The following is a 12,396-nucleotide window of genomic DNA, read 5'->3' as shown; positions in this document are numbered from 1 at the left end:
CTTCGCGAACGCGACGCTTGTCACGCGAACGCAAAGAAGGATTGGAGGCAGCTGGATTTTTGGCCTTCACGAATGCGAAGAAGGTGTATCTGGGTAGAATTAAAAGTCCCAAAAACGGAGGTTTGAGTTCATAACTTAAAATCAAATTGGGAGCTTGGTAGAAGGCGATTTTTGGAGAGATTCTTGCGTGGGTGTTTGGGGTAAGTGATTCTTATCCAGTTTTGATTCATTTCCATAATTATGTCTTTGAATCCATCATTTAATTCGGATTTAATGGAAGAAAAATCAAGATTTTTGTAAAATCTTCCAAAAATAAAAATTTACGATTTGGAGGTCGATTTTTTATTGGAATTTGATAAAATTGGTATAGTTGAACTCGTATCGGAATGGGTGTTCGGATTTCATGAAAATTATGTCGGGTTCCGAGCGGCGAGTCCCGCGTTGACTTTTGTTGACTTTTTGAAATAAAGTTTTAAGTCGACGTATTATTATCCGGAATTGTTTCTGATGAATTTTAATGAAGTTATATAATTAATTTGGATAGATTTGAATGACCCGGAGGTCAATTCAAGCAAGAAGGCGATTTTGGAATATCAGCATAACTTCAAAGAAGTAAGTGTCTTGTTTAACCTCGAGTGGGGGAAAATTGCCCTTAGGCATTGAGTCTTATGTGCAACTTGGGTAATTGAAAACCATGTACGCGAGGTGACGAGTACGTACTTGGTTTATATGTGTAAATTTTATTGAGTTAAAGTCTTGAACATATTGTGTAGTAAATTGGATAATTGTTGGCATATATTTAATCATCTACTTGTCGTGCCTAAACCCTTATTGTTGACTCTATTGTTATATGACAATGTGATGTGATTGTTATTTGATTATATATGAAATTTCATGAATTTGCTGGTTTGATAATTATTGAAATTTAATTTCATTTTGGATTTTTCCCACTGCAAATAATTAATTAAATGAGCTTAAGAAGAGGTATTTATATAATTATTGAAAATTTGATATTTTATGAAGACTTTGCTTTTATGTTGAGTAATTTCTATCTCTATTGATTGTTTTTGGGTGTTGTACACCTTGTGTGGAGCATTTGGCTATTTGCTGTGAAATTAATTGACTTGGTTGTAGCTTTGAAATATGGTTGTGGCCATTGGGAAAATTGTGATATGAATTGATTTTTGTTATGTTGTTGTGATAATTTTTCGTGTAAATTATTGTGTTGTGTGAGTTGTTATTTTGGGGAGATAAGGGTGGCATTTCACGTTGTTATTATGTGGTTATAAGGGTGGCATTTCACTGTTGTGTTTGTTGGCTATTGATATTGTCTGGGCGGAGCGATAAGGGTGGCTATAGGAGCGATAAGGGTGCCAATAGGAGCGATAAGGGTGGCTATTGATATTGTCTGGGCTGAGCGATAAGGGTGGCAATAGGAGCGATAAGGGTGGCTATTGTCAGGGACGATATGTGATGATGTAGGATTATAGTGTTGAAAAATTTCATGTGATATTGTGATTTTCTTGTGTTTATTTTTACACCTTGTGCAACTTGTCTTGTTGTTAGTAAATTGATAATAATCTGATTTTGTTAAAATTGGGAGCCTGTGTCTATTGCCAGACGGTTTATATAATAAAATATGGGCACGAGGTGCCGTGTATTGTGATATGAAATGGGGATATTGGCACGTGAATTGTCCGTGCAGTTGTGATATAAAATGTCGGCACGAGGTGCTGTCATGAAATGATAATGATATTTGGCACATGAATTGTCCGTACAGTTGTGATATAAAATGAGGGCAGGAGGTGCCAGGCAAATATGATGATTTAATTATGGGCACGGGGTGCCGTGGAAATATGAAAATGGGCTGAGACTCGTATTTACGAAAAATATGAAAATGGGCTGAGACCCGTATTTTTGATGATTTTGAAATGATCTGTCACATGGTGACTTTTTAATTGAAAGAATTATATTTAAAATATTTATTTGGAAGGATTTTCACTTAGAAAGTATTATATAAAAGAATTATATATTGAAAGATGTTTATTTGAGCAAATTGTATTTGAAAAGATTTATTGAAAGAATTATATTTGAAAAATAATTATTTGAGAAAATTATATTTGAAAGAGAGGTATCTGGAAGAACTATGCGAAATACATTTATTTGAAGGGCTTGATTTAATTGGGTGTAATTGGGTTTCTTAATTGTTGAGTGATATTAATGGTATTCTTGTTGTCTGTTGTGTATATCACTGGTTGTTTTATCCTGCCCTTATTATTATTTGTTTTCTATTATTTTGTATATTATATTGCACAGGTTATTAGACTAGTGAGTGTCTTGACTGTACCTCGTCTCTACTCCATTGAGGTTAGTCTTGATACTTACTGGGAACCGCTGTGGTGTGCTCACTCTACACTTCTGCACATTTTTGTGCAGAGCCAGGTATTGAAGATAACGAACTTGAGCAGAGTTAAAGCGGGATCGTAAGGATTCAAGGTAAAGCTGCTTGGTCGTCGCAGTTCCTTGGAGTCCTTTCATTTCATTGTACTGTTAACTTGTAATCAAACAATATTGTACATTCGGTCCCAATGATCATTCTATGTATTCAGTTAGAGTTCGTGACTCAGTACTACCAGTCTTGGGAGATTGTATATTGTAATTATTTCCTCTGTTAGTTTTTTTTACTTATTTAATTCAAAAAAAAATAGCTTCAAAAATGTAATGGAAATCAGCTTACCTAGTCTTAGAAACTAGGTACCATCACGACTCCTGTGGTGGGATTTTGGGTCATGACATACAAGAACAGTTCAACGTATCTGGAACCGATTAAATCAGGATGAAGGTACTTCTGAAACTGTATGCAGTAGAAAGCCAAGAAATTGTGGTCGTAAGAGGGTGGAAATTAACTTAAATCAAATGCGTGATATCCCTTTACGAAATCGAACAACTCTCGAATCTCTAGCTTGTGTGATGAATATGAAGAAATCCACTTTGATTAGGCGTTTACATTCAGGAGAAATAAAGAGACATTCAAATGCTAGAAAGCCGCATCTAAAAGATGAAAATAAAATAACTTGATTGTGATTTTGCTTGTCGATGCTTGATAGAATACCACACGATCCAGTTTTTATGGACATGTTCAACACTGTGCATATAGATGAGAAATGGTTCTATATGACCAAAAAAATCGGAGAATTATTATTTGCTTCCGGATGAAGTAACTCCATTACGCACTTGTAAAAGAAAAAGTTTCATCTGTAAGGTTATGTTTTTAGCTGCTGTTGCTCGTCCAAGATTCGATGCACAAGGGAATGAGATCTTTTCAGGAAAAATTGGTGTGTTCCCTTTCGTAACACTTGAACGAGCTAGAAGAGCCAGTGCTAATAGAGCAGCCGACACTCTTGAGACAAAACCAATAACTTCAGTAACAAAAGACATAGTAAGGTCATATTTGATTGAAAAAGTCATTCCCGCTATCAAAGCAAAGTGGCCGAGAGAAGACTTAAATTATCCAATATTTATTCAACAAGATAATGCTAGAGCACACATCCAACTTGTTGATGAGGAATTTTGCCGAGTAGCGACACAAAATGGATTTGACATTCGTTTAACGAGTCAACCACCCAATTCTCCAGATTTGAACATGTTAGATCTGGTGTTTTTAGAGCTATTCAGTCATTACGGCATAAGGAGTCATCTACAACTGTTGATGAGTTACTTATTGCAGTTACGAAGTCATTTGAAGTCATGCATGGTAGAAATAATGCGAGCAAAAGGTTGTCATAATTACAAAATTCCCCATCTTAGTAAAGCTATACTAGAAAGGAAAGGGCAACTTCCTTCACAGCTAAAATGTGATGCTTCATTGGTACAAGAAGTTCTCAGTTATTTAGATGGTTCGAATTAGTGATGTTTTGGATTTTGAAAGTTTGATGATGTAATTTTAATTTCTTAAGTTGGCTTGAAATGTTAGCTCATTGAACAAAAAAAAATCTGTTTGTACCCATTCCATTGTATTCAGACTCATTAAGTTCCATCGTTTAAAATAAGAGACATAGCTGCTATAAGACAAAGAAAACAATGAAGCCCAACAACAAAATATAATTATGCTAATAAAATATAGGAAGATATATTTTCAACATAGTCCTAACTACTTGTTGTAGATCTTCATCTTCAAACGCTTCTTTGCTTTCATCAGGAAATTTGTTTAAATCAAAAGAAAAATCTTTAACTTTTCTGGAGTCGCCAACCTTAAGAATTTCCTTTCTAATTTCCTTGCTTATTGAGTCATCAACCTTCTAAATTTCATTGTTCATTGAGTCATCAACTTTGATTTCCTTCAAGTCTTGAATTCTTTCAAGTTGTTCCTTGTAACGACACGGCCGGTCGTTTTGAGAGTTGTAGCCCATTCCCCCATTTACTGCTCATTCTATACTTTGTAGCTGTATTGTGACTTGCTGGGGTAGTCAATTCGAGTCCAGAGAGATTTCATAATGAATTGAGACACTTAATTTCAAGGTTAAAAACTTAAGTTGAAAAGGTTGACCGGATGTCGACTTATGTGTAAATGACCCAGGAATAGAGTTTTGATGATTCCAATAGCTCCGTATGGTGATTTTGGACTTAGGAGCGTGTCGGAAAAATTATTTGGAAGCCCGTAGCTAAATTAGGCTTGAAATGACGAAAATAGAAATTTATGTTTGGATGTTTGACCGGAGAGCTGACTGTCACGACCCAACTTAACCCTCCATGCGGTGTCGTGATGGCACCTAGTCTTTACAACTAGGCAAGCCTAATATTACGAAAAATATAAAGAAAATACAACATCTTAAAGATAAACAACATATTATGAATCGCCAAGAATAGTACCACTCGGCATATACAAAATAATTTTCCCATGACCCGGAATATCACTAAGTCACAAGCTGCTATAATCTATGTAGCTATATACAAAAGTCTGAAGATAATAAAGAAAGTCTATAGGCGAGGGACTAGAAGGGGACTCCGAAGATCTGCGGACGCAAGCAGAAGTACCTTGAAGTCTCCTAGAATCAGTAGCACGCACTAACCCCAAGGTTGGTAGCTCGTACCTGGATCTGCACACGAACACATGTGCAGGAAAGAGCATGAGTACACCATAATGGTACCCAATAAGTGCCAAGCCTAACCTCGGTCGAGTAGTGATGAGGTCAGGTCAAGGCCCTACCGGAGTAAATATAATAAATTAAACAGTAAAAGATATAAGCAAAATTTATGGTAACGCAGTTAAAGAAATTCTCGAACATTTACTAGTTAAGGGAGCCCTCGGCTCAGAACAAAGTAAACATAATGGGGAATCTTCCGGGATACCGTCCCGTAGTTCCGAATGAATATGCAGTACAAGATGATCTCCCAGAATACGTCTGTAGTCCCAAAGTAAATATGCAGTGCTGGGGGATCTCCCGGAATACGTCCGTAGTCCCAAAGTAAGTATGCAGTGCTGGGGGATCTCCTAGAATACGTCCGTAGTCCCAAAGTAAATATACAGTGCTGGAGGATCTCCCGGAATAATTCCGTAGTCCCAAAGTAAAGATGCAGTGCTCGGGGATCTCCCGAAATACGTCCGTAGTCCCAAAGTAAATATGCAAGACATGGGGATCTCCCGGAATACGTCTATAGTCCCAATTTAAATATGCAACGCAAGATGAAATGGCAAGTATGGCATCGAGTTATATAGTTTATACTGAACACATACAAGGAAAATAGGGATTTAACTAAGCATGGCGCACAGAATGTCAAATAGGCAGTTAAAACACGTAAGCATGTTTTTCTAGTCTAAACTAAACAATTAAGCATATTAGTGCAATTTAATAAGAGGAACAATTTATGATTAAAAAAAAAGATAAACGGGATTTTTGTAATAACAGCCCGTGTAAGTACTCGTCACCTCACGTACACAGCGCTCACACACCAAGTAATATCGAAATATCCTAAGGGGAAAGTCCCCAACACAAGGTTAGGTAAGCCACTTACCTCGAACCGCTCAAATTACCTCGATAACACGTTCTTTCCATGAGTATCCGACTCCAAATGGCCCGAATATATTCAAATAAATTGCATAATATAAATATAACTACAAGTAACTAATTTAGCTAATTAATTCAAAGCTAAAGCGTGAAATTAGGAAAAACGCCCAAAAGTCACCCCGGGCCCACGTCTAGGAATTGGATAAAAATTAAAATTTATAAACACCCATTCACTCACGAGTTCATTCGAACAAAAATCATCTAAATCCGACGTCAAATTCCCATTCAAATCTCAGATTTTCAATTGGGGAACCTTTTCCCCCATTTCCAAACTCCTACCTTTAATTTCCTTAATTATACGAGGGAAACAATAATAGATTATTGTATTATGATCAAAATAGAGTTAGAATTCGTTACCCAATATTTCTCCTTTAAAATTCCTCGAGAAATCGTCTCCCACCGAGCTCCAAATCAAATTTTGTGTTATGAAATTTCAAACCCTCGAAATTCCCTTTTCTGCCCAGCGACTTCCGCATCTGCGCCCATGGGGCAGCATCTGCGGTCTCACACCTGCGAAAAAATCAACGCAGGTGCGGAAGTCACTTATTGGGCTGGGTCCGCATCTGCGGCTCCGCTTCTGCGGATGACCAGCCGCACCTACGAGCCCAGCATGCCCTGTCCATTTCCTCATCTGCGAACTCTCAAGCGCACCTGCGAGTCCGCACCTGCGGACTCCCCTCCGCATGTGAGAAACACCAGAACCAGCAATGCACCAGATTTTCCTAAGTCTAAATTTCTTCCCGTTAAGCATCCGAAACACACCCGAGGCCCCCGGGACCTCAACCAAACATACCAACCACTCCTAAAATACCATACGAACTTAGTCGAGCCTTAAAACCATGTCGAGCAACACCAAAATCATGAATTAAGCACGGATTCAAGCCTAAGAATTTAAATTTTTTCCAAATTCTACAAATGATTCTGAACCACATCAAAGCTAGTCCGAATGACCTCAAATTTTACACACAGGTCACAAATGACATTACGAACCTACATCCACTATCAGAATTCCATTCCGAGCTCGATATCAAAATTTCCACTATCGGCCGAAATCGCCGAAAAACTAACTTTCGCCAATTCAAGCCTAAATCTACTACAGACCTCCAAAACACATTCTTGACGCGCTCCTAACCCCAAAATCACTCAACGGAGCTAACAAAGTCGACGGAATTCCATTCCGGATCCGTCTTCCCACAGTTTTGACTACGGTCCAATCTCTAAGGCTTAAACTCACAATTAGGGACTACTTTCTCAAAACTCCCCAAATTCCATAACCAAACACTCCGTAAAATCCCAAAAGCATAAACAAATATGGGGAAAGTAGATATTAGGGGATCGAGGCTCAAATTCTCAAAATGACTGTCCAGGTCGTTACATCATCCCCCTCTTAAAACAATCGTTCGTCCTCGAACGAGTATAAAGACATACCTAAAACTGTGAAAATATGAGGGTACTGGTTGCGCATATCCTTCTCGGTCTCCCAAGTCGCCTCCTCGACCGGCTGACCCCTCCACTGGACCTTTACCAAACCAATATTCTTTGACCTGAGCTTTCTGACCTTCATGTCCAATATGGCTACTGGCTCTTCAACATAAGATAAATCCTTGTCCAACTAGACTGAGCTGAAATCCAATACATGAGTCGGATCATCGTGATACTTCTGGAACATAGAAACGTGGAATACGGGATGAACTCATGCTAGGCTGGGAGGCAAGGCAAGCTCATAAGCAACCTCCCCAATGCCCCGCAATATCTCAAAAGGACCAATGAACCTCGGGCTCAGCTTGCCTTTCTTCCCGAACCTCATGACGCCCTTCATAGGCGATACCCGAAGCAAGACCCGCTCACCAACCATAAATGCCAAATCACGAACCTTACGGTCTGCATAACTCTTCTGCCTGGACTGGGTTGTGCGAAGTCTCTCCTGAATCACCTTCACCTTATCCAGGGCATCCTGGACCAAATCTGTACACAACAATCGGGCCTCGCCCGGCTCAAACCATTCCACTGGGGACCGGCACCACCTACCACACAAAGCCTCATACGGTGCCATATGAATGCTGGACTGGTAACTGTTGTTGTAGGCAAACTCTGCAAGTGGCAAGTATTAGTCCCATGACCCTCCGAACTCCATCACACAGGCACGGAGCATATCCTCAAGAATCTGAATCATGCGCTCGGACTACCCATCCATCTGAGGGTGAAAGGATGTGCTCAACTCCACCCTAGTACCCAACTCCTGCTGTACGGCTCTCCAAAACCGTGATGTGAATTGTGTACCTCTGTCTGAAATGATGGATACTGGAATACCATGAAGGCGGACAATCTCTCTGATATAAATCTCAGCCAATCTCTCTGAAGAGTAAGTGGTCAACACTGGAATAGAATGAGCTGACTTGGTCAGCCGATCCACGATCACCCAAATAGCATCGAACTTTCTTAAAGTCCGAGGAAGTCCAACCACAAAGTTCATGGTGATCCGCTCCCACTTCCACTCTGGGATCTCTAACTTCTGAAGTAATCCACCCGGTCTCTGATGCTCATATTTAACCTACTAACAGTTGAGACACTTGGCCACAAACCCAACTATATCATTCTTCATCCTCCTCCACCAGTAGTACTGTCTCAAATCCTGATACATCTTTGCGGCACCAGGATGAATGGAGTGTCGCGAGCTGTGGGCCTCTTCGAGAATCAACTCCTGAAGCCCATCTACATTGGGCACACAGATCCGGCCCTGCATCCTCATCACACCGTTATCACCAATAGTCACATCTCTGGCATTACCTCACCGAACCTTGTCCTGAAGAACTAGAAGATAAGGATCATCATACTGGTGCTCCCTGATACGGTCATAAAGAGAAGACCGAGCAACCACACAAGCTAATACACGGCTAGGCTCTGAAATATGTAATCTCACCAACTGGATGGCTAAGGACTGAACATCCAAGGCTAAGGGCCTCTCAGCTGCCGGAAGATATGCCAAACTCCCCAAACTCTCTGCCCGGTGACTCAAGGCGCCGGCCACTACATTGGCCTTCCCCGGGTGGTACAATATAGTGATATCATAGTCTTTAAGTAGCTCCAACCACCTCCGCTGACACAAATTAAGGTCCTTCTGCCTGGACAAGTACTGCAAACTCTGGTGATCAGTGTAGATCTCACAAGGAACACCGTACAAATAATGACGCCAGATCTTCAGGGCGTGAACAATAGCTGCTAACTCGAGATCATAGACCGGATAATTCTTCTCATGCACCTTTAACTGTTTAGATGCGTAGGCAATCACACTACCATCCTGAATCAATACCGCTCCAAGGCCAATCCTCGAGGCATCACAATAGACAGTGTAGGACCCCGAACCTGTAGGCAATACTAATACTGGGGCTGTAGTCAAGGCTGTCTTGAGCTTCTGAAAGCTATCCTCACACTCCTTGGTCCACCTGAACGGAGCACCTTTCTCGGTCAGCCTGGTCATATGTGCTGCAATGGATGAAAATCCCCCCACAAAGCGACGGTAATACCCCCCCAAACCAAGAAAATTGCGGATCTCCGTAGCTGATGACGGTATGGGCAAACTCTGCACTGCCTCCACCTTCTTAGGATCTACCTTGATCCCATCACAAGACACTATGTGGCCCAAGAATGCCACTGAATCAAGCCATAATTCACACTTAGAAAATTTTGCATACAATTTCTTCTCCCTCAAAGTCTGAAGCACGGTCTTCAGGTGCTGCTCATGATCTTCCCGAGACCGGGAATATACCAGGATTCGTCAATAAACACAATGATGAAGGAATCAAGATAAGGTCAAAACACACTGTGCATCAAATGCATAAAGGCTACTGGGGCATTGGTCAGCCCAAATGACTTGGCAAGAAATTCATAGTGACCATATCTGGTCCTGAAAGCAGTCTTTGGGATGTCCGGCTCCTGAATCATTAGCTGATGATAGCCAGAATGCAAGTCAATCTTGGAAAACACCCTGGCACCCTATAGCTGATCAAATAAATCATCGATGCGCGGCAAATGATACATGTTCTTCACGGTAACTTTGTTCAACGACCGATAATCAATACAAATACGCATAGAACCATCCTTCTTCTTCACAAATAAGACCGAAGCACCCCAAGGTGATACACTGGGCCAAATGAAACCCTTATCAAGCAACTCCTGCAACTGCTCCTTCAACTCCTTCAACTCAGGAGGAGCCATACGATAAGGAGGAATAGATATGGGCTGAGTGCCCGACAATAAATAAATGCCGAAATCAATATCTCTGTCGGGCGGCATGCCCGGAAGATCAGCTGGAAACACATCTGGAAAGTCCCTCACTACTGGAACTAACTCAACTGTAGGGGTATCAATACTGACATCTCTCACATAGGCCAAATATGTATCACACCCCTTCTCAACCATTCACTAAGCCTTAAGAAATGAAATGACCCTGCGGTGAGTATACTCTAAGGTACCTCTCCACTCTAATCTTGGCAAGCCTGTCATAGCCAGCGTCACGGTGTTAGCGCGACAATCAAGAATAGCATAATGAGGCGAAACCAATCCATGTCCAAGATAACATCAAAATCTACCATATTGAGTAATAACAAATCGGCTCTGGTCTCAAAAGCACTAAGAGCTATCAAACACGATCGATATACGCGGTCCACAACGAGAGAATCTCCCATAGGAGTAGATACATAAACAGGGGAACTCAAAGAATCCCGAGATATATCCAAATGTGGAGAAAAATAAGAAGACACATATGAGTATGTAGAGCCTGGGTCAAATAATACCGACGCATCCCTATGACCTCCCCCGACCTGAGATGTAGCAGGAGCTATCGGAAATAGTCCAGCTTGAGCCAGAGTGCTGAACATGCTCAAGAACTGAGCTAAAGTCTCCTGGAGGGCTAGAGTAGCAATAAGGATCTCCGGTGCTGGCCCTCCAGCTGGAGCTACTAGGGACTCCTCTGACGCAGCTCTCATAGGTGCTCGCGCTGCACCGCGTGGTCGTCCTCTACCCCGACCCCGGCCTCTGGCGGCTCTGATAGGGGGCTCGGGTGCCTGATCATCCGTCCTCCCAATATGGGTCATCACCATCTGTGAGAAGAATAGAATAGAATCTTAGAATTTCTGGTGTCAATCGTACGACAAGGAAATCAAAGAAATATGATTGTTCTTAACAGTTACATAGCCTCCCGAAGATAAGTACGGACGTTTCCGCACCGATCCGCGAGATTCTAATAAACCAGCTTGTGACTCGCGACTCCTATGAACCTAGTGCTCTGATACCAACTTGTCACGACCCAACTTAACCCTCCGTATGATGTCATGATGGTACCTAGTCTTTACGACTAGGTAAACCTAATATTACGAAAAATATAATGAAAACACAACATCTTAAAGATAAACAACATATTATGAATAGCCAAGAGTAGTACCACTCGGCATATACAAAATAATTTTTCCAAGACCCGGAATATCACTAAGTCACAAGATGCTATAATCTATGCAGCTTTATACAAAAGTCTGAAGATAATAAAGAAAGTCTATAGGCGAGGGAGTAGAAGGGGACTCCGAAGATCTGCGGACGCAAGCAGAAGTACCTTGAAGTCTCCTAGAATCAGCAGCACGCACTAACCCCAAGGTTGATAGCTCGTACCTGGATCTGCACACGAAAACATGTGCTTGAAAGGGCATGAGTACACCACAATGGTACCCAGTAAGTGCCAAGCCTAACCTCGATCGAGTAGTGACGAGGTCAGGTCAAAGCCCTACCGGAGTAAATATAATAAATTAAACAGTAAAAGATATAGGCAAAATTTACGGTAACGCAGTTAAAGAAATTCTCAAAAATTTAACAGTTAAGGGAGCCCTCATCTCAGAACAAAGTAAACACAATGGGGAATCTCCCGGGATACCGCCGTAGTTCCGAATGAATATGCAGTACAATGGGATCTCCCGGAATACGTCTGTAGTCCCAAAGTAAATATGCAGTGCTAGAGGATCTCCCGGAATATGTCCATAGTCCCAAAGTAAATATGCAGTGCTGGGGGATCTCCCGGAATACGTCCGTAGTCCCAAAGTAAATATGCAGTGCTGGGGGATCTCCTGGAATATGTCAGTAGTCCCAAAGTAAATATGCAAGATAGGGGGATCTCCCGGAATACGTCTGTAGTCCCAATTTAAATATGCAACGCAAGATGAAATGACAAGTATGGCATCGAGTTATACAGTTTATACTGAACACAAACAAGAAAAATAGGGATTTAACTAAGCATGGCGCACAGAATGTCAAATAGGCAGTTAAAGCACGTAAGGATGCTTTTCTA

General features: G+C 41.2%; 1 protein-coding gene across 1 annotated transcript; it reads left to right on the top strand.

Moving 5' to 3' along the window:
- Window positions 1–3,265: 3,265 nt before the first annotated feature.
- LOC138907866 (uncharacterized) lies at window positions 3,266–3,907 on the top strand. The gene has a single exon (XM_070198486.1). The coding sequence runs from the start codon at window positions 3,266–3,268 to the stop codon at window positions 3,905–3,907; it is 642 nt and encodes a 213-aa protein (XP_070054587.1).
- The last annotated feature ends 8,489 nt before the right edge of the window (window positions 3,908–12,396 follow it).

Source organism: Nicotiana tomentosiformis, chromosome 3 (genome assembly GCF_000390325.3).
Source record: "Nicotiana tomentosiformis chromosome 3, ASM39032v3, whole genome shotgun sequence".
Lineage (NCBI taxonomy): Eukaryota > Viridiplantae > Streptophyta > Magnoliopsida > Solanales > Solanaceae > Nicotiana > Nicotiana tomentosiformis.
This window is presented reverse-complemented; position numbering and strand designations above follow the sequence as displayed.

Bases quoted from the DNA above. Each gene is read 5' to 3' on its own strand.
- LOC138907866 (XM_070198486.1), top strand. From the start codon at position 3,266: ATGTTTTTAGCTGCTGTTGCTCGTCCAAGATTCGATGCACAAGGGAAT.